Source organism: Balaenoptera musculus, chromosome 20 (genome assembly GCF_009873245.2).
Source record: "Balaenoptera musculus isolate JJ_BM4_2016_0621 chromosome 20, mBalMus1.pri.v3, whole genome shotgun sequence".
In the NCBI taxonomy this organism is placed as follows: Eukaryota; Metazoa; Chordata; class Mammalia; order Artiodactyla; family Balaenopteridae; genus Balaenoptera; species Balaenoptera musculus.
Genome location: NC_045804.1, coordinates 2,047,299 through 2,069,569, shown reverse-complemented (window position 1 = coordinate 2,069,569; position 22,271 = coordinate 2,047,299). Strand labels below are relative to the sequence as shown.

Genomic DNA, 22,271 nt, shown 5'->3' with positions numbered 1-22,271 from the left:
CTGACCCTGAATAAAGCCAACCATCCATTCTCTCTGTTCCTCTTCCCAAATGTTGCTAGAGGAAGTGCTAAAACTGTGCTAATTGTGCTACAGACCCAGGACTCACAGCTTCCACTGGGCACACGCTCTGGGTCATCACGCCAAGCGAACAACCTTCCCATCCCTGCATGGCCGTAAGAAGACAGTCGGACGTGAGTGTATATTCACATGTGTAGATATGCTGCTTTCATATTGTAAAGTATATTACACACTATATAAAATATAAATAATGTAGTATATAATTCTGTATTACAAACTATATTATTACATAATATATAAAATATCTAAAATATTTTATATATAAAATATCATTACATATATTACCATATATATATATACACATATGTATATATGTATATACCATATATATACACACACATATGTATATATATAAAAACGCAGATCATGATAAGGGCTGTAAAATCCACATTCCTCCGTGAACGAGACCCTCACAAAACGTCACCCTGTTCACTACGTTGTTACAGGGACCCTTTTGCCTGGACTATTCCTACCCATTAATTAATGTTCATTAATGATAATTAGTGTCTTGGTTCAAACCTCCTTTCCCGCAGAGGCCTCCTTTGAGCCCCCTACCCCAGTGCATTGTGATGCCCCAGAGCACGGTAGCAAATTCACAGGGAACACTCTGGGGTATTTTTTAATTTCAAGGGAAATCCTACAGTGGTTGACTCTGTTGGACACATAATTCCTAATTCAAGATGTTTTGCAGTTTCAACTTTAGATCACTGCCTTCTTTTTGATCAAATTTGAGCAAAGTTGGGATTAGGGCAGTTGGCGTGATCAAAAAGCAAGAACCACCTGACAATCACTGTGGGAAAGGACCTGAGAGTGGCGGGGTCTGATCTGATGCCAACATTTGAGAAGTTATCCCCAACAAGCACACATGTAACGTTAGCAAGTAATCATTTTTCAAAACAAAATAAAAGAGTTTTCTCTCGATTTCTGTGTATTATTTTTCAAACTTCTACTAAATTGTTAGGACATAAACCCTAAGTTTTTTGGACCTGATCACTTAACAAACAGAACTTGGGTATTTCTTTCGGCCTCGCGTGCTGCGGAAGAATTACTAAGGCACTAAGGACTCTGTGAACCCAGGAAGTTTGGGAATCTCTGTCTTAGACCATTAGATCCACAATCATCTGTCTTCGCAGGGCTCTTTACTTCCCTTCACACAACAGTCACTGTACTTTTTTTTAATATATCAATTTATTGATTTTATTTATTTATTTTTGGCTGCATTGGGTCTTCATTGCGGCACGCGGGCTTCTCATTGCGGTGGCTTCTCTTGTTGCGGAGCACGGGCTCTAGGTACACGGGCTTCAGTAGTTGCAGCACGCAGGCTCAGTAGTTGTGGCTCACGGGCTCTAGAGCGCAGGTTCAGTACTTGTGGCATGAGGGCTTCAGTAGTTGTGGCTTGTGGGCTCTAGAGCGCAGGCTCAGTAGTTGTGGCTCGCGGGCTCTAGAGCACAGGCTCAGTAGTTGTGGCGCACGGGCTTAGCTGCTCTGCGCCATGCAGGATCTTCCAGGACCAGGGACCGAACTGGTGTCCCCTGCATTGGCAGGTGGATTCTTAACCACTGCACCACCAGGGAAGTCCCAGTCATTGTACTTTGTTGCAAGTACTTGAGAAGCAAAGTACTTTGATCTGCCTGCTGCTAGAACAGACCACACGTGCGTGCATGCACACACACACAGACACACACACCTCTATCTCCTTTCACATGCATGGGAGCCTCCTCCATTTGTAACTGGCATTTGAAAGAGGAAATTTGGAGAACAAACCAAATGAAGACGAATGAAACCATGTCCATGCACGGGGTCCCTTTCAGGTCCAGCAGGAGGGAAAACAGTAGAGGCAGAAACCAGGGCAGCTGTTGTAAAACTATAGACAGAAAGAGGGATATTTTGCAACCTCAGGAGACAAAGCATAGACAGAGCCCAGCCCAGGGTGGCACCCTTGCACTTGACATTGATGCTCCCCCGAGCACAGGTTTTTCAGGCAGTGGGACTGGAAGAGAGGAATGGGAGCTGGAATGGGAGGGTCCAAGCAGGACAGATGCACTGCAGGGGACAGACTGGTTTCTGGACCCATCCGTTGGGAGAGTCCCCTCAACATCTGGGAAATCATTTAAATGAGGGCTGAGAGCCTGCCACTCATAGATGGGAAGATTTTGGATCAACGGTAAGCTGTATGAAGACAACGACAAAATCTAACATCTTTACCCTCGTGTCTCTAGTACCTAAGACAGGGCTGACCCCACGGTAAGTGCTCGTTCATTTGTTTTCGTCTATGTGTGTTTCTTTGTTTACGTCTAACTCCCTGCTAAGAGAGCACAAACCTTTCCAACCTATCAAACTCAAAATATACAAAGCCAAACTCAATGTCTTCTTCTCTTTTGCTCCTCCTTGTCTTGGAAGGTCCTTTAACTGTCCCACGTTCTTCAATACCCCCAAACCAGTCCTCCGCTATGGTTTCCATCTCTGACTTCTCTCTTGAATTCTGCCTGAGTCAGGTCTTCACTGCCTCTTCCTTGAGCCTCTCCTCCATTCTAGCCCATCCTACACACTCCTTCCTAAAACTGTGACGGGGAGAAGTATGTCTGACTCCGTGTGGATCTCTTTCTTTTCCTTCCACCTTTGTGCTCTGTTGCCTGTGCTTAGTCATGCTGACTCTGCACCTTTTGCAACAGAATGTTGCCTAGAGCCTGAAATATACAGGACAACCCATTCTCAAGTCTCTGACCTTTAATAACACTTTTCCATTCACACAGAGTTAAAAAGTTGCAGAACAGAGAATAACGTTTGTTTTGTTTAAGGTTGACAGGAACACCATTATCTGACCTATGTGGACAGATGCGAGAACAAAGGATTCCAGCACCAAGAAGTATGCACCAACCAACCACACCCCTCCCCCACCTTGCCTTTAAAAAGGTTTTGCTGAAACCCTTTGGGGAGTTCGGGGCTTTGGGGGCAGGAGACACCCATCTACTTGCATGGCCCTGCAATAAACCTTTCTCTGCTTCAAACTCCGATGTTTCAGTTTGTTTGGACTCACTCTGTGTTGGGCACACGAACTTATGTTCAATAACCGGTAACAAAACCCAACTTTTCGCTCTGCTACTCAGAAACTTTCCATGGCTCCTTAGTCCTGTCTAATAAAGACCAAATTCCTTAATGAAGACTGTGAAGGCCCCTTCTGGCCCCTTTCAACTTCAGTTTCTCCCATTTCCCTCACCCTGTACTGAATGCCCTACACTCTCGCATCTCTGTGTTTTTACCCATTGCATCATGCTGTATCTTCTCTCTCATGCTGGATTATAAGTTCCTTGAACCCTAGGACATGTATTATTTGTCTTTATATCCCCCTGTGCCCCTGCACCCAATACAAGTGCCTTGTTTGGGGAAGGGTACTTAATACACAGTCTACGGGAACAATATTTATTAGCATGATACTCAGGGCTCTCTCTTCCCCCCCTTAATGACTCCACCCCAGGGAAGGAGAAAATGACTTATCTGACTCATGAGTTTGGCAAAAGGATCTGAGTTTGCTCAACTCAGCACCCACCCGCCTCCATTCTCTCTTTGAGGAAGAGCCACCTATAGTTAACCTGTATTCTCACTGAATTCTCATTTCTTCTTGGCCACCCAGAAAGTTTGGGGCAGGATCATTCCAGCAAAGAAGGCCTCCAGTTTTGGGGAGGGATGCAAGTTTGATTCAGGGGCGTGTAAACAAACCTATTGGCCAGATTGACCCACGTCCTACAATATAATGCTTTGTGAGTAAGAAAGGTGATATTTTTATCTCCATCTGTCTAATTCTTATGTCCTTTTTTCAGCTCTTCCCAATTAAGGCAGGTTAGAGGGGTGTTATATTTTAGGTCCTCTCAAAACCTAGTGTCTCATCCAGACAATGTGTGTCCTATATGTAGCCTTGATTTAGCTGGCTTGAATTCCATCCCAGAGACTTATTTTCAGCTTTCTCATCCTGAGTGAGATTGAACAAACAAAGCCTTACTTTATAAATAGTACAACAGCAACATGGCATCTCTCAACTGAGGAAACTGAAACATTTGGGTTTTGAGAAACATCATTTGTTATTGCACAAACAGCAGGCGGTTGGGAAAAGCCAAAAGTGAATTTTCCATGTCAAATTCCTCTTCATCTATAAATCCTCCCCTTCCCAGGGAAATTTATCGGATTCTGGCTCCCGTTTCCCTTTGGTCATCAAATTTAATTTCCCAGGAGTTTTGTTTTTCCTTTTTTTAGTTTCTATTCTAAACTTGTAAAATTTTCCCAATTCTTGATGTTCCAGATCTTCTCCTGTCTCCTCAATCTGTCACTTCTAACCTATTCCTTCCCTCTACCTCCACTCTCCACTTTTATTCCTCTGTAAATTCTAGAGATGACCAGACCTCCTGCTTCTCTAAGATCCATTTTGAGCCTTTGCATTTCTTTTGTTAACATCTCAAAACATCCACCAACATTCTTCATCCTTCTCTCCATTCTCTGATCATACGCCTCTCCTCCTCCAAAGTGAGCTTTTCACTTCTACCCTCCACTGAACCCAGGAGACCCACTTTTCTCCACTCCTTTTACATCCTTTCTATTTCTTTTTCTCCCCTGGCTGCTTCCCACCTGCCTTTGAACATACCCAGGTCCCTTCGTTTTGAAAACCCTCTCACTTTTCACTTCATTTATTGCCCACCTCTGGCTGCCTTCCCGGCTCACCCCCCTTTCATTCACTGTCAAAGCTCTAAAAACATCATTACACAGGTTCTACCTGTATTTCCACATCACTGAATTGCTCCAGGACTCCACGACCTTTTGCTTCCAACCCAAGCATTCAATGGAAAGAACTGCTCTTAAAGTTCACCAACAATTTCTTCATTGTCACATTCTTCAGTCTTTACTCAGCCCTTGTTCCTCTTGAATTCTTTGATTCATTCAAAACTGATGGCCACTTTCTACCCAACCAACACCACTGGCTTATTTATCTGTCTTTTTGTCTTAGTCTCATGTTCTTTCTCTCAAAACTGTGATCCAGTCCTGGGTCTTGGTAAACTCTATAGCAAGCATTCACGGTTGCCATGCTCACTTGACCTGACTAATAGAACAAGGTGTTCAACCCAATCATGGCAAAATGTTCCCATTTGACAGTGAGTGATGTAGGGATGGGCATGTGACCCATTTCTGATCCATGATAAAGGGAAGACCTCTTAGGGGTTCAGGGAAACATTTTACTTCGTATAAGAGAGGCATACAAGGAGAAAAGCATTTCTTCCTGCCCATCCCTATTTTCTTGGGATGTCATCACATAAGAACATGAAGTATCGAGCCATGCCATCTTGTCACCAAGAGGGACGGTCAAGAGAAGAACATAGAAGCCAAGACTGTCCCCTGACATCAAGGAAATTCCAAGCCAATGCTGAATCTTCCCATATGCTTGAACAACAATAGGTCTAGAGGTAAGTAATCAACTACTGACTGTATTTCTATTACTTGCACCCAAATACATTGAATCATTCTTCCAAAACTCTACCTCATCCATTCTCACAGAATATATTGTGATATCTATGCTGACCTCATCAAAATTCTTATCTCCAAATGTCTCTCCCACCCCCAGACTCCCCAAGTCCTAGGTGTTTCCACTCGGGTTTCACGCCATCAGCTTAAAGCACCGTGTTCAAATCCAAACTCATCAGTTTTCCGCTAAAGTCAGCCAGCCTTTTGTCATCTTCATAAAGATTAAGAAACCATTTGAGCTTTATTAGAAGAACATGAGTTTCAACCTTGCTAGAACTTCCCAGGTGGTATGGGTGGGGGGGGAGTTATGCAGACAGGTAAGACAGAATTTAAGATTTATGTCTTAATGAGGCTTATCTCTGTCTGGGTACGCTAGGTATTTCACAATGGATATGGGTATAAAAACATGGATGAGACACAGGGTACATAGCAGGAAGTAGCCAAAGATAAAGCCAAAATGAGAGCAGTCATGAGACCATGAGGGACGCCTTCCTAAAGAGTTAGGCCTTAATAGCGTAGGTTGTGTAAGATTTTAAGCTATGGAACAACATGACAGATTTACATTTTGCAGAAGTAGCTTCAGCAACAGCATGAAGAATGGATCAGAAGATGAAAGCCTGAGATACCAGAGCTTTTAAGGCAGTTAACTGAGCCAGGGCAGCGGTTGGCAAGATCACTTCTTAGCTAAGGCAGCCCTGCCAATGACAGAGCAAAGCATGGTGCAAAATCCCCACCAATGCAGGACTCCAGAGCTCTCCACTGGGCTGGTAGAGACTATCAGAGCTGCATCGCAGTCAGATGACCCCTTCTGCCCAGTAAATCTTGTGTACGCAGCTTCTGTATCCCAGAGAACCCAACTGACGCAAAGGACACGAGTTCATGCCTATTATTCGACTTGCTTAAATAAGCATTTAATAGGCATTAAAGTAAAGAGGTAAGAGGTTAGTGATTTCCTCAACTAACCAAAACTACCAAATACAGATATTCTTATTCAAAGCAATTCACTTTCTAATTAATGTGCTCAGTCCTCCCTGGTTCTTTTCTTTAAATTAATTTTTACTGGAGTATAGTTGCTTACAATGGTGTGTCAGTTTCTGCTGTACAGCAAAGTGAATCAGCTATACGTATACATATATCCCCTTTCTTTTGGATTTCCTTCCCATTTAGGTCACCACAGTGCATTAAGTAGAGTTCCCTGTGCTATACAGTAGGTTCTCATTAGTTGTCTATTTTATACATAGTATCAATAGTGTGTATGTGCCAATCCCAATCTCCCAATTCCTCCCACCCCTCCCCCCTTCTCCCTTGGTATCCATACATGTTATCCATGTCTGTCTCTATTCTCCCTGATTCTTTATCTCTGTTAACCCAGAATATAACCATATTCCATCAATACTCTCTCCAAAATATCATTAATTTCTATTGTTTTACTTACCTCTTAAATTTTATCTTGCAACCAAATATTACATAGGAAAAATAAACGAGGATGAATTAATAAATCACGTGTAAAAGAATTCTTTCAAGCCCCTTTGTGTATGTCATTACTGATTATTTTCCAGACTCAGCTATCTTATGACATAAACCACAGTCATTCAACACATAACTCCATATGGCAAAAGCCCTGTATAGTAAGGTGAATTTACAAGGCATGTATTAAATCTGTTCCCAGAACATCATGGGCAGAAGCATTGCCAATAGAATTAATTGAAAAGATTCTTGTTTCTGAGAATCTAACAATTTATTTCACAAGGACAGAGGTTCATTTTCTCTTTCTTCCTTTTATACCAATCATCACTGGTCCCAGATTAATATTCCAAGAAAAGCACATATAGCTACAAATATGTTGGCATTTCCTTCTTACAAGAAAAACAACAGGGACTTCCCTGGTGGCACAGTGGTTAAGAATCTGCCTGCCAATTCAGGGGACACGGGTACGAGCCCTGGTCCAGGAAGATCCCACATGCCGCAGAGCAGCTAAGTCCGTGCACCACAACTACTGAGCCTGAGCTCTAGAGCCCACGAGCCACAACTACTAAGCCCGCGTGCTGCAACTACTGAAGCCCACGTGCCTAGAGCTGGTGCTCTGCAACAAGAGAAGTCACTGCAATGAGAAGCCCGCGCACCGCAACGAAGAGGAGCCCCCGCTCACCCCAACTAGAGAAAGCCAGCACACAGCAACGAAGACCCAACGCAGCCAAAAATAAATAAAAAGAAAAACAACAAAGCAGATAAAAATCTGCTTTCCCAGATTCTAGAGAGCCAGTACGGTATTACTGGTATCCTATTGCAACTTTCTGATTTTTTCTTTCAGGGGTCAGCAAACTACCACCCATGGACCTAATCTGGCCCACCACTTGTTTTTGTAAATAAAGTTTTACTGGAACACAGAGATGCTGTCTGTTTACGTATTGTCTCTCGCTGCTTTCCTACTACAATGACAGAGTTGAATCATAGCAACAAGGACCATCTAGCCTACAAAGCCTGAAATATTTACTATCTGGCTCTTAACAACAACAACAAAAATTGTCCTAGTTAAAAAAGCATGGCATTTTCTCACATTTCAGGTATTTATTCGTTCATCATTATCCATTCACAACATTTTAACTGACACCTTAACATGTTAACATCATTGTTAATGTGTCAATCTGAAATCAGCAATGATTTCTGAAGATCATAATGAATACTCTTCTTTTCTTTTGATTAATATGTGATTATTATTTTTTAATGAACTCAATTTTAAAAAATCTATCACCAAGAAGACATTTAGAATCTTGAGTATAGCACTCTATATTCATCCATGTTTTAGGTTAGCTTTAAACGTCAAGCTTTAAAACAAAAAAAAAGATTAACCTACACAAGAGACTGGAAATAAAACTATAGCTTTAAAAAAAGTTAAAAGATAATTATGCCTTAACTGCCGTGTTTTCCTTTCTTTCCTTTTGGAAAGATTGCCTCTCTAAATAAAAGAAGATGTCAGCCTTTTAAAATGCCTTTTATCCCTGGATCTTTTGACGTCACAGACCTTCTTATTTTAATGGTGCAACATCTTCTTAGGAATTAATCAATGAATCATAGCCTGAGAATGAGATGGAAAAGGAGGAGGAGGAGGAGGTCTACACTGAAAGAAAGAGATGCAGGGAGATTCCAGACTTGATCTGCTGCTATAGGCGGTGAGGGCTGCACAGACCACAAGTCTGCTCAACTCAGATGCCCAGGAGGCTAAGCGTGGACGTCTGGTTACCAACTTCCGTGTCCAGCTTTGAGCTGGGAGCTCTTCAGGTTTGCCCTAGAGCATACATGAACACAGGTCTCTGCGTGATGAACTGGCCCCTCCTCCTGAGCTGCTTGATTTCCTCCCCCTGTTTCCTTCTCTAAGTGGGTACAGTTGTTTGGGGTTCTGTGAACTGTGGGTTCAACCATGTCTTCAAGAGGATGAGATCGGCATTTCTCAATGTGGTCCCTCATTTGTCATACGCCAACTGTTTTTTTACTTTTTATTTCAAAAGTAATACAAAGATCTTTGCATAAAAATCATAAAAATACTGGTAAGCAAAAAAAGACAAAGGAAAATTCAGATTATCCATAAATCCTACCACCCAAGGAAGCCACTGTAACATGTTGCTATGTATTTGGTCATACATGTAGTGGGTCAAATGTGCTCATCCACTGCCCCCAAAAGATATGTCAACTAGACCTGGAAATGTGACCTGATTTGGAAAAAAGGTTCTTTGCAAATGTAATTACGTTAAGGATCTCAAAATGAGAGCACCCTGGATTATCCGATAGGTGCTGAATCCAATGGCTCGTGTTCTCATAAGGAGAGGAGGAAGTACGTGGAGACAGAAGCAGAGACTCGAGTGATGCTGCCACGGGCCGAGGAATGCCTGTGACCGGAGCAGGACCCTAACGTCCTTCCCCCCACGTCCTCCACCTGCCTTTTGTCTGTAGAAAAACTTTAGCCAAAGAATAAGTTTAATCAGAGAAGTGAGAAAATGCAGAAGCAAAGGAAAGCAAACAGGCCAAAATAATAGCAGTTGAGTCATGAAACAGGGTCAAGGACCTTTGGTTCCTTCTCAAGGGCTCTAGATAATATTCTGAGCCGTGTCCTGTGAGCTGCCTTAGAGATACTGAAACCCCACCAGGCGGAGGAAGTTAACTCCATGATGACCAGACTGTGGCTGTGACATAAGCTGCCATAATTCCAAGTCCTCAAGAAAATGGGAACAAACCTACCCTGGAACTGAAGATTTATTGTACTTAAGACAGTCAAGATGACGCTGATCAGACACCACAGGACCAATTTCAAGATGAGGGTCCAGCTGGCTGTGCTTTCTCTACACGTAGCCCCCTCCTCTGCCTACGTACCCCTGAAACTCCCCTTTAAAACCTCTCGCCCCGGTTGCCAGTCAGGGAGCTGGCCTTTGGGCACGAGCCTGCCCTCCCCGCAGTTGCCAGCCTCGGGAATAAAGCAGACTTTCCTCTCCACCAACCTAGCCTCTCGTGCAGGGAGCAGACACACCCCACTTTTGGTAACACCTGGAGCCTCCAGAAGCTGGAAGAGACAAGGGAGCATGGCCCTTGCTTTCAGACTTCTGGTGTCCAGAGTTGCAAGAGAATACATTTCTGTCGTCTAAAGGTGCCAGGTGTGTGGCCATTTGTTATAGCAGCCCTAGGAAGCTAATACAATACATCTGTTCAGTAACTATTGAACAACAGCTGTGAACTAGCTGTTATACCCAGGAGTTGAAGAATAAGACACCAAACCTTTCAAAGTCTTTTTCTACCCATACACAGAAATATATGCATAAATATATTTTTAATGGGTTATAATGTAAAAGTTGCTATTAATACATATTTTTACCTAATAATCTAGACACATGTTCGTGATAATAAATACACAGAGCTTCATCTTAGAGATTTTGCCTAAGCAGTTCTCAACTTTGGAACATTGACCTTATTTCCATTTTTTTTTCCTATACTGCAACAACCATTCTTTATCTAACTACTTACGTACACATGTGATGATTTCCTTAAATTTTTAAAAATGGAATTTAGAGGTCAAAGTCTGTGCCAGTTATCAATTTCTTGTCTCAGTTCCAAATCTACCCTTCTTTCCCCTGCTTTGTGAAACCAGAGCTGGACCCTGTAAACATTTCTCCTCTACCAGCTGGCACAATGTGGGGCTTTGTCAACAGAAGCTGCCGTAGAAAAACCGCAAGGCAGCAGTGGCAGGAAGACACTTCCTTCTGGGTCCCAGCGCCTCTTTTTTTAGGCAGCAGAGAGGCCGCCCTCACAGACCAGCTCCAACCCCAGGCCCAGCCACGTGAACACCTCCACACTGTAGCTGTTTCCGCTGCCACTCTGGCCATGGCCTCAGACATCTGTCTCACCTTCCATGGACACGTCTACAGATCCACACGGCGTGCTGTGTGCACAGTTTCTCCACTACCCGTGGCTGGGTTTTCCAGTAGTGGACACATGACCTTCAAGGAGATCTAAGTCTCAGCCTTGCGTAGGGGATGGAAGACCCCTCCTCAACCTTCATTCCTTCACTGTCTACTTTTCCTCAGCCTAGATGCAAGAGCTTCTTTTCTGCACATGCTACTTCTGGATCCTTGAAAGGTGTCCTATCATTTTTACTAGCTAACAGTCCTTTTGATTAAATCTTTCTCATTCAAATAACCAATGTGCTTTCAGTCTCCTAACTCAGCCTGGCTGATAATCAAGTCTCAATGCATTGACGTGACCAAATTAAGCTCCAGAACTGTTGCGCCCATGTACAATGCCTTCCCCAAGCTCTAACCAATTCTGGATATTTTCATTCATTTTTAGCAATGACAATAGGATAAGAAAGAAAGTATCCCTTGTCGATTGCTTTCATTTGCCTTTCCTTGATTACTAGGAAGGTGGAGGAAAGACTATGTGAGTGTATGCTGTATTGGAAGGAGTTATATCCAACCAATAATACTTTCCCCCGGGAAGGGACTGAGGTTAAGGAGACGGAGGTGGAAGGGGGCCGTCCATTTATTACTCTAAAATCTTATATATTGTCCAAATACTATCCACAGAGAAGACGTTCATGGATTACTTCTATAATTAAGCATATATCCATCATGACAGCAACGTGCTGTTGCAACCTCTCTCTAGCTGGTACTAGTCAGAATCTTCATCAGCAGAGCTGAGCAACCGACTTTGGAAGTGCCTTATCTAGACCTGTAACCGCAGGCTCCAGCCCTCATCTCTCTAAGGCTGCATCTCGAACACCGAAAGGAAATGAGGGCCCAGCATATGTGCTTGGTCACAGCAGCTCTACTTCCTGTATTTCGGGGGATGGGACGTTGTTAGAGCACATGTGAAACCATGGGCTGGACCCTAAGTTCAGATGTTTAGTTCATGAGTTATGGTCACCGTACCTCTTGGGGAGAACAAAAGGAGAATATAGAGACCAATATAGGGTCCAAGTGCCTTTTCCCAACTATGGGGTGAACACAGTTGGAGATTTTGAAACGTGGGACTTAGTCTAACCCAGAGAGAAAAGGACATGATTAGTTCAGCCCAAGGATGGGCTACAGTCATCTACCTCCTTCCAAAATGATTAGTCATCTTTCACACCTTTCATCCTTGCTTCCCAATTAAAAACAAAAAACTGGGACTTCCCTGGTGGTCCAGTGGTTAAGATTCCACCCTTCTGCTGCAGGGGGCGTGGGTGGGATCCCTGGTCGAGGAACTAAGATCCCACATGCCGTGGGGCGTGGCCAAAAAATTAATTAATTAATTAATTTTAAAAATGTTTAAAAACCAAAAACCATGAAGAGTTAAGATGATGGAATTGTACTTATCACAACTGAGAATTGTATAATTCTCTGTCTGATGGGGCCAAAATATGATAATATTGTGTTACAAATATTTGAAATCCTCCTTTCAGGGAGGAAAGATTCTTTAATTACCCAGATGTTTAGAAAGGTACACTAATCATCAAAAACCCCGGTAAGGTAATTTTCACTTCTCCACCCCGTCAAAAGATATTGACTGAAGGCAGGTTAATTTTCAAAGCCTTTTGGACTCATTTCTATTTATTTCAGCTGTGTTGATGTCCTGTGGCTGAACTTTGAGCCGGAACAAGATATTTGTTTGTGTTACATTTGTCTAATGTTTGTCTCACCCACTAGCTGTGAATTCGCATAATGGGTTAGGAACAGTGAAAAATGCTTAAAGACCTGGCTTTCTAAAGACCCCCAAAATCCCAACCTCCCACCTTCTGAAAACAGCTATGCTATCAAAGTAGCAAAAAGTGAACCAGAGAAAACGCATCTTTTGTTGTTCGGTGGGATTATAAAGCTCACATAACATGCACAAGTGTGCTGCTTAGAAGAATTACATGATTTGGAAGCAGCTACACGTAAGTTTATGGATTTCTTCCAATTCAAAATAGAATTTAATATTATGCAGCTGATTTAAGTCAAGATGGCTCTCACACGTATTCTTTGCCCTCTATCATGCATCTCCTTTTTAAAGAAATGGTTCAAGTTTCTTGACTGTGGATTTTTATTAACCTGCTTAATCTGAATATCAAAGCCCAACTCTTTAGCTCAACTGTCTCTTTAAGAAGATTGAATACCCCAGGATATGAGCCACAAGGAAAATCAAGTTTTTAAGGAAATATTGTAAGTATACAAACAAGCATAGAGAATAATATGACTAACATCCATATACTCACCACCCAACTTTGTCAGATTTAAACATTTTGTGATATACACTTCAGATCTCTTTTTCTAAGAAATAAATCATAACCAACATTATTGAAGACCCGTGTATAATCTTCCACCATCCCACTGGTCTCACTTCAATCCCATATATATCCACTATGCTGAATTTGGTAATCATCCTTCTCATACAGGTTTTTATAATTTCACTAAATCTGTATTTATCCATAAATAATATTGAGAATTGCTTTGCCAGTTTTGAAGTTTATTAAATAGCATCCTACTACTATACACACACACACCTATATATCATATATAAATATTCCCATCCTTTCTCTACTTGAAGATGTATCTCTGTTCAGAAAATACAGTTCCTTCATTTTAACTGCTGTTTCCCATTGTACAGCCATACCACAATTTATTTACTTATTCTCCTATGGATAGACATTTCGATTTTTTGCACTTCTTTGCTATTTATAAGGCAGGCTGCAGGGAAAGTTCTTTGGGATAGACGTATGCATCTTTTGTTTTTAATGTATAGATAAGAGAATACTATGACCAATAAAATTCACCTTTTTGAAAAAGGCGCAGCTCTGAGAGTTTTAAGGCATGTACGCACTGGTGTGACCACCACCACAATGAGAATTCGAGCAGGTCCGTCACCCAAAACAACTCTGACAGGTTCCTCCTTTGTCATCACACCTTTGTCGCTGCCCCGATGCCTGGTAGCCACTGGTCCATTCCCTGTCACCATAGTTTTTCCAGTTCCAGGATATCATACTAATACGGCTGCTTCCTTTCGGCACTATGCCTTGGAGCTGCATCCGGGCCGTAGCGTGCATCAATACTTTGTTCCTTATTATTGCTAAGTGGTATTCCATTGTATGAATGTACAACACTTTACATCTATTTTGCCCATCGAAGGACATTTGCATTACTTCCGAACTTTGGCAGTTATTAATAAAGCTGCTCTAAACCTTCACAGACAGGTTTTTGTGCACACAGAAGTCTTCGATTCATCTGGGTAAATACCTAGCTGTGGGATTACGGGGTCTAACGGTAAGTTTGCGTTTATCTTTCCAAATTCTTGGAAATTTACAGGGATCTTTCTGTAATGGATTTCTAGTATAATTCTATTATGATCAGAGAACATAATTTGTATGATTTGGATTCTTTAAAATTTTTTAAGGTTTGTTTTATAACCCAGGATATAGTCTATCTTGGCGTATGTCACGTACGCTTAAAAATAATATGCATTATGTTGCTGTTGAGTGGCGGATACTGTAAATGTCAATTAGATCCAGTTGGCTGAAGCACTGTTCAGTTCTACTATATCCTTGTCTTGCAGAGAAGAAAAAAATTGGTTTCTAGCTATAATTGTTGGATTTGTCCATTCCTTCCTTTGGCTTTATTAGTTTTACTTCATGTTGTTAAAAACATACATGTTGGGCTTCCCTGGTGGCGCAGTGGTTGAGAATCTGCCTGCCAATGCAGGGGACACGGGCTCGAGCCCTGGTCTGGGAAGATCCCACATGCCGCGGAGCAACTAGGCCCGTGAGCCACAACTACTGAGCCTGCGCGTCTGGAGCCTGTGCTCCGCAACAAGAGAGGCCGCAATAGTGAGAGGCCCGCGCACCGCGATGAAGAGTGGCCCCCGCTTGCCGCAACTGGAGAAAGCCCTCGCACAGAAATGAAGACCCAACACAGCCAAAAATAAATAAATAAAAATTCTAAGTCTCTGCAAATTTTCCTAAGGACAAAGAGAAAATGAAGAAACACATATTCAAGGAAATCTACTAAAACTCATTAAGAACAGAAAGAGTCTATGACATTTAAACCAATACTCACCTCCTATGAACAAATATATGCCAATAAATTAGATCACTTAGATTAATGGAAAATTTCTTAGAAAAAATGCAAAGTACAAAAAAAAAAAAACATACCTGTTAACATACATCTTGTTAAAATATTCACATTAAGGATTATTATGCCTTCTTGGTGAACTGAGGTTTTTTTTGTGGTCACCTTAGGGATTACAATCTATGAATGTAACATTTCTCAGTCTACTTAGCATTAATATTACCACTTCAAGGGGAGTATAGAACCCTTCCCGGCTTTATAGGTTACTTTACCCTCCTCCTTTTATGTTTAGTGGTCACTAAGTCTGTAGATGTTGTAACTCCATCAGACATGCTTTCAACTATCATACATATTTTTTTTAATTTATGAGGAGAAAAAGAATCTATTATATTTTCCCAGATATTTAGCATTTCTGTTGCTCTTCCTTCACTCCCAACGTTCCAGGTTTCCCTTTGGTAGAATTTGTCTTCCATCTGAAAAACTGATTTAGCATTTCTATTAGAGCAAGCCTGCTGGCAACGAATTCTCTTAGTTTTTTTTATTCGTATTTCATCATCATTCATGAAGGATAATAATTCTAAGAGGGGATTTTGGAATTGTCTAACTTAAAGAACTCATTTTACATATGAGGAAAATGAAGCCCAGAGGCATCAGATAATTTGCCCCCGTGTCACCGAGCTGGTTATTGCCTGAGCCAGGATCGAGGTTCCTGCTTCCTGACTCCCAGCTCAGTGCTCTTACGTTGCCTCAATTATTTACTTTACACTGGAAATAAAGTTGTGCAAAAAGAGCTGGATTATTGTATGCTAGTACAAGAAAAAACTGTACAATTATCATTTTTTAGAACTGAGAAGGACCTCAGAGATGACTCATATCTGTGCTTTGTGTTTCAGATGGGGAAACCGAGGCCCAGGTAAGGTAATTCAGCAAAGCCGTGACCTTTTATAGCAAGATCACACTTGTAAAAAGCAAGCACTGGGGTTGCTTGTTTATTTGTTTGTTTGTGTTCCCTAGTAGTGGTGATGGATTGCGCTGGACCAAACTAACTTATACCCCTACTCACTCTTTCTCTCTCTCTCTCTCTCTCTCTCTCTCTCAACTTTACGACACAAGTCAGAACACCAGCCCTGGGCAATGCATCCCAGCTGGACCGTTTGGAATCAAATCTATAACTCTGTTCTCATTAGCACTATCCTCTCAACCAATGATTCCCAAACTTCAGCGTGTATCAGAATTGGACGTCAGTGTGTGCAGAACCGTATGAGCTGGTAAGAATCAGCTTATTGAAACTGCACATTCCTGGTCCCACTTCCAAAGACCCCGATTCACTAGATCTAGGGAGTGACCCTGGAATTTACCTTTTTACAAACACCCCAGGTAATTCAGATCCACAGGCTGCACTTTGAGAAATCTCTGGCCTGTGTTGAGGCATTATGTTTTGGTCATGAATAGAAAACTCTGGACTTTCTAGCTCAGAATAAGATAAGAGTGAGTCCAACACCAAATCAGTATCAGTTTTCTGAATCCCGCTCCATTCTGGATCTTCCATTGACAGTAGTCTAATTGCTTCCCTCCTCTCTCACTGGTTACTGAGACAGCAGGTAAAGGTAACCTTGTCCTCATACACATCTATACAGTAACAAAATCTCTTAGGGACACAGATGTCTGCAGTTAGCATAGTTATTTCATTATACGTCCCTTACCTATTGCCCTTTCAATAGGTCCATCAAGATTCCTAAGGCTTAGATATTCTAACTAAATATAATATTTAACATATTCTGGGGTCAGATCTTAAAAGTCCCGATTTTTTAAATTTTATTTTTATTTTTATTTTGGCCACGCCACACGGCATACGGGATCTTAGTTCCCTGACCAGGGATCCAACCCGTGCCCCCTGCAGTGGAAGCGTGGAGTCTTACCCACTGGACCACCAGGGAAGTCCCAAAAGTCCAGATTTTTTTAATACTCTTTTTTCAAACCACCTCCTGGATACCTGAGCACACACAGACCCACATATACAAGCATCATTTATTCCACAGGTGTTTGTTAATTTCAGCTCCATGCCTTCGATGTAAGAGTTCCTATGAAAGCAGGAAAAGGAGGGGGAGCAGGTCGGCCCCGTACTCGTGGAGTTAGCGCCTAGTGTAGAAAACCAACCACACAAACAAGAAACAACTAGTCGTGTTTTAAGGAACATATGAACATGTGCACAATAGAAATAAGAGTGCAACCTTCACAGATTGAAGAGCTCTTGTGTTTAAATGCTGACTGTTGTTTTCATGATTTAATTCCTGGAAATAGAGGGCTTGATATTTAGCTAGACTGAAAGGAAACACAAGTGCCCTTTGCGTTTGCTCCTCCTAATACCTGCCGTGGCTCAGATTCTCTCATCTGCCCAGGGTCCTCTGTCTTAATTGTCTCCTGGATACAGACAGATCTGGTTTCTCTAATAACCAGAGGAGATGCCTGAAGGGAGGAACCATGTCTTGTGTTTCTTCTTCATCTCCTACAGGGTCCCAAGTTGTTATTTTATTGTAACCAATAGTTCAGCCCCTCCGGGATACCAGGCTCTGTGTGAGAGGCTACAGCTGCAGAGGTATAGCCTGAGATCCCTGCCTCCAATGATTTCCCTTCATTCCTTCTGCAAAAACTTCTCAAGCATTTCCCAAGCGATAAACCCTGTCCTCAGAGCCCCCAGTCCTTAGGTAACAGTCTCCTTCTACACTTTAGGAGGTCATGCTCCAGCGAGGAAGGCAGACGTGCACTGGATTCGATTGCAAGGGCTGCTGTAACTAAGGGCCACAAGCTGGGTAGCTGAGACAATAGAAGTATATTGTCTCACAGTTCTGGAGGCCAGAGTCTAAGATCAAGGAGTTGGCAGGGTTGGTCTCCCCTGAGGGCTATGAAGGCACGTCTGCTCCATGCCTCTTACCTAACTGCTGGAGGTTTGCTAGCCATCCTTGGCCTTCCCTGGCTTGTGGAAGCAACACCCTGATCTCTGACTTCACCCTCACGTGGAATTCTCCTTATGTGCATACGCCTCTGTGTCCAAAGTCCCCCTTTTTATAAGGACACCAGTCATACACTCTACTCCAGTATGACCTCATCTTAACTAATAGCATCTGCAACGGCCCTACTTCCAAATAAGGTCCCCTTCTGAGGTATTAAGAGCTAGGATTTAAACATATAAATTTGGGGGGGGGGTACAAAATTCAAACCATAAAGCAAATAAACCACTAAACTCAACATGAGGGACACAGATGAGGCTGGTGAGGAAGCCAGGGCCCAAAACGTGGAGAGTCAGAGCAGAACCCGAAGGGAAAGGCTCATTTCTGGGAGAGAGAAGGAGAGATTTAGACAAACCCTGAGGACAGTGACCTCTGCCTGGTCAACTCTGCCTGTAGGGTTTCCACTCTCCCACCCCAACCTTATTCACACTTCATATCTGACTTCCACACGCGGTTTTGCCCTTGACCTTTGTAGGGCAGGGAGAACACGTTGAGATAGTCCCTACTTGAGTCAGGAATACTGCTTCCTGAATTGAGCTCACACAAAAGACTCTACTGAGCGAGCAGGACCCCATGGGTGCGCGAGAAGTGAAGTCATAAGACGTGTGGTGGCTTCATGCCCACGTCCTCTGCCAGCCCAGAAACGCAGTCTAGTTATTACAGATGCAACACCAACCCACGCCTGACTTCTTCACCCTCTGGCATGGATGCCTAATTAGACACATCCGAAGCTGCAAAGTGTCTTAGAAACTGCAGACCAGTTCGAAATTAATTGCAGAGAAAAAGAAGAAGGTGGTTCAAAAAACCCCCTAAAAAATCCTGCCAGCACACCCAGCTGAGCGGAGCAGCTGCCAATAGTATCATCTCGGACCTGCTCACTCGGACTAGGCATTTTAGGCCACTACGTTGTGTTGCTGACGATGGTCCCTTTTTGGCATCTTCCTTTTCAGTACTTTTCTATTTTTGTCCCACTCGCCATCTCGAACCTGTCCCGGTGTACGACAGGAACCAGGAAGTAATCATATTTCTGGCAAACACATCTTTCACACTTACCACGTGCTGTTCAAAGCAAGTTACAGGCTTTAAGTGGCTCAAGCCTCACGATAACCCTGTGGGGTAGGTTCTATTACCATGTTCCCTTACAAATGATGGGCATGGCAAAGGCCGAACCACAGGAGCAAGAACTCTGGTCTGAACCCACAAGTCCAAGTGTGTCTGAGGGTTCTTGACTCCAGCAGGGAAGGACGGGGTTAAAGAACGGGGTCCCCAGACGCGGGAGGGAACCGCTGCTGCCTGGGCGGGCGGCTCAGGCGAAGATGCCTTTCGCTCCACATCCAGCAGGCGGGGGGTTTGGGTGAGCACTTCACCATCCCACCAGGTCATTAAACAGAGGAGCCCGGAGTTCAGGGCCAGGCAACTGGCTCCCCCTCTTCCTCAACGGGAAAATGGAGTGGGGAAGTAGGCGTGACCTCACAGGATATCGGGAGAAAGCCTGATTCATGTGGGCGGACCCGCCTTCACACCCAGCGCACCGCAAAGTTCGGAGTGGGGTCATGGGGGCGGGCGTGGACGCCCCCCTCCTTCGCTGCAAGACAGATTTCCTCTCGGTAGAGTGCAGGCGCAGTTGGCACCAAACTCCCTCCAAACAGGAAGTCGCCAAGATGCTAGGTGGAACCGGTGCCTTCTTTTTAAAGGTCAAACTTTTTCCTTGTCTAAGCGGCTGTTTCCCGAGCGCCTACTACGTGCCAAGCACATGCACACGACATGTAGTCCTTATGGATCAAGTGGGCGCTCTGCGGGAAGATGCAAAGAGAGAAAAGACCACAGACGCGCGCGCACACACACACACACCTGGCAAATCTTACAGGAGACAGGCTTTCCGGGAGCTGTCTTGTTTCTAGGAAATCAACATGAAAATCGAAGGTCTCGCGCACACACCGCGGGAGCCCCCCCTTCCCCGCACCGAGCGCCCGGCCTGAGCCCCGGGCAGGGCCAGCGGGGGTCCCGGGCGAGGGCGGAGGGCGCGCGCGCGGCGGGGCGGGTGACCAGGTGGACCGGCAGGGCCGGAAGAGGGCTCGGAGTTGGCGGGCGGGCGGGCGGCGCCGGAGGCAGGTGCCAGCGGGAGTGGGCGGGGGCGACCCGGCGTCACCCTCCTCCGGGGGCCGGGCGCGCACACCAGCTCGGCCCGCGGAGCCGGGGGCACGGGCGTCCCCGCCGCCCGCAGGAGGAGCCCGAGCGACCGCATCCTCCGGAGAGACGCCCCGGGCTCCGCAGCCGCCCTCCCCCTCCTCCGAGAGGCGAGCGCCGCCCGTCCCCGCGCCCCGAGCCTCCACCTGCCGCGGACTCCCGGGCGGCCGGGCGCGGGGCAGAGAAGGTGCGAGAAACAGGGGCCCGGGAGACAGCGGCCCCCGGGGACCACTCCGCGCGGAGAGGGGACGCCCTTCCACGCCGCCAGCCCCCGCGCGTTCGGCGCCCCGGCCCCGAGTTCAAGGGCCACCGCCCTCGGAGGGGCCTCTCCGCGCGGGGAGCGCCCCGGCCCCGCGGACCCCGGCCCGTCCCGGGGCTCCGGCGCCTCGCCCCCCACCCCCCCGCGGCGGGGCCATGCCGGGGCTGCGCCGGGACCGCCTGCTGACCCTGCTGCTGCTGGGCGCGCTGCTGGCCGCCGACCTCTACTTCCACCTCGGGCCCCGGGTGCGGCGCCGGCTGCGGCCCCGGGAGCGCCCGCCCGGCTGCCCGTGCGCCCGCCGCGCCGCCCCCTCGGCCCCCCGGCCGGCCGCGCGCCACGTTCCCCCGGCCGAGCCGGACGGCGGCGGCCCCGGCTCCAAGCTGCGGGCCCTCTTCGCGCACCCGCTGTACAACGAGCCGGAGGAGCCGCCGCTGCTGGGGCCCGAGGACTCGCTCCTGGCCGGCCCCGAGGCGGTGCGCTATTACCGGAGGAAGGTGGCCCGCTGGAACAGGTGAGACCCCCGCGCCCCGGCGCCCGGCCCCGAGCCGACCTCCGCGCGAGGAAGAGTTTCTGGGCAGCAGCGCCAGCAGGAGGTGCTCCCAGCTCCTCTCCCCGCGAGCCCCTGGGGGGTCCATCCTGAGCCCCTTCTGTTCCCCGGGCCATCTCCCCCCTCTTTCTCCCGGTCCTGATGTGGAAAGCCGCTGCCGGACTTCGGGTTTCCAGAATGAGGTTCCCCAACAGAGCAACTCGAGAGAGAGCTGCTTCGAATCCGGCACCTACCTCTAGACCTGGGCGCCTTCCACGAACCGAGGCTACACCCGCAACCCGGCTCTTCCCCTTTGCTTATTCCTCTGCCCGGGGTCAGAGATCACGAGAGGTCAGCCGGGCAGAAAGTCAGTGGTCAGTTTCCTGAAATGGTCGCCACGCTGTGCTATTTACAACGTGGCTTGTCCCGTGAGTGTTACAACCTCCCGGCAGTTTTATTATAGTGGGGATTTGGGCACGGGGGAGATAAAAATCTACCTGGGAATTTTTTTAAATCCAAGGCAAAATATAGAGAGAAAAAAATGCCAAACGTATTTAGGCTAATATTAAGAAGGATTTTTTTGTGTGTGAAAGAACAGGGTGGGAGGGTCCTTTGGAGAAGCTGGAATGGTCAGTTCTGAGATCCTCAGCTGATGACAGAAGGCCTTCATAGGAGTTAGGACTCTGTTTTGAAGTACACACTGGTCTACAGATCATTCAGTCCACTTTTGGACCGCACCCATCACTTTTCTTAATACAAGAGATTTCCAAATGAGATGTCTTCGCTGGTTTTATAGTCCCTCTGGAGGATGGGTAGACATAAATCTCTATGGAAGTTCAGCGCTAGCCCAGTTTAACTGTTTGCTCGTTATTCTGTAGTGCTGAGACTGACCAGGGGTGGAGGGGGCCTTTAGAAAGCAAAAAAGAAAAAAAATTGAGAGTTACTGGCTGAAGTCACTGTGGTGCGTTTCAGTTGCAACTGGCTGATGATTTTATATTAAAAAGAAAGTGGTTCTCGATTCTCTTGCTAATTGGACGCAATAAAAAGGCAGTTTGAGATTGCTTCTCAGACACTGTCATTTTCGATATTACCTTTATTTCATCAATAACGTGCAGATCAGTGAGCTAGGAAATTTTGCCCTTGGA

The 22,271-nt window shown here is 45.3% G+C and overlaps 1 protein-coding gene and 1 long non-coding RNA gene across 4 annotated transcripts in view; one reads left to right on the top strand and one right to left on the bottom strand.

Moving 5' to 3' along the window:
* The window catches only part of LOC118887555, a 47,407-nt gene extending 25,286 nt beyond the window's left edge, over positions 1-22,121 (bottom strand). Inside the window, exon 1 of the long non-coding RNA XR_005018036.1 lies at positions 21,381-22,121. This is a non-coding gene — a long non-coding RNA (uncharacterized LOC118887555). The remainder of the gene's footprint in view (positions 1-21,380) is intronic.
* The window catches only part of FAM20A (FAM20A golgi associated secretory pathway pseudokinase), a 51,456-nt gene continuing 49,279 nt past the window's right edge, over positions 20,095-22,271 (top strand). Inside the window, exon 1 of one of the 3 annotated variants that reach the window (XR_005018033.1) lies at positions 20,095-21,111. Coding sequence is in view for 1 of the 3 variants with exons in the window: in XM_036838447.1 (XP_036694342.1) it covers positions 20,756-21,111 (356 nt within the window). In the remaining 2 variants the exon portion in view is untranslated. The remainder of the gene's footprint in view (positions 21,112-22,271) is intronic. The other 2 variants (XR_005018034.1, XM_036838447.1) reach the window with 2 other exon arrangements.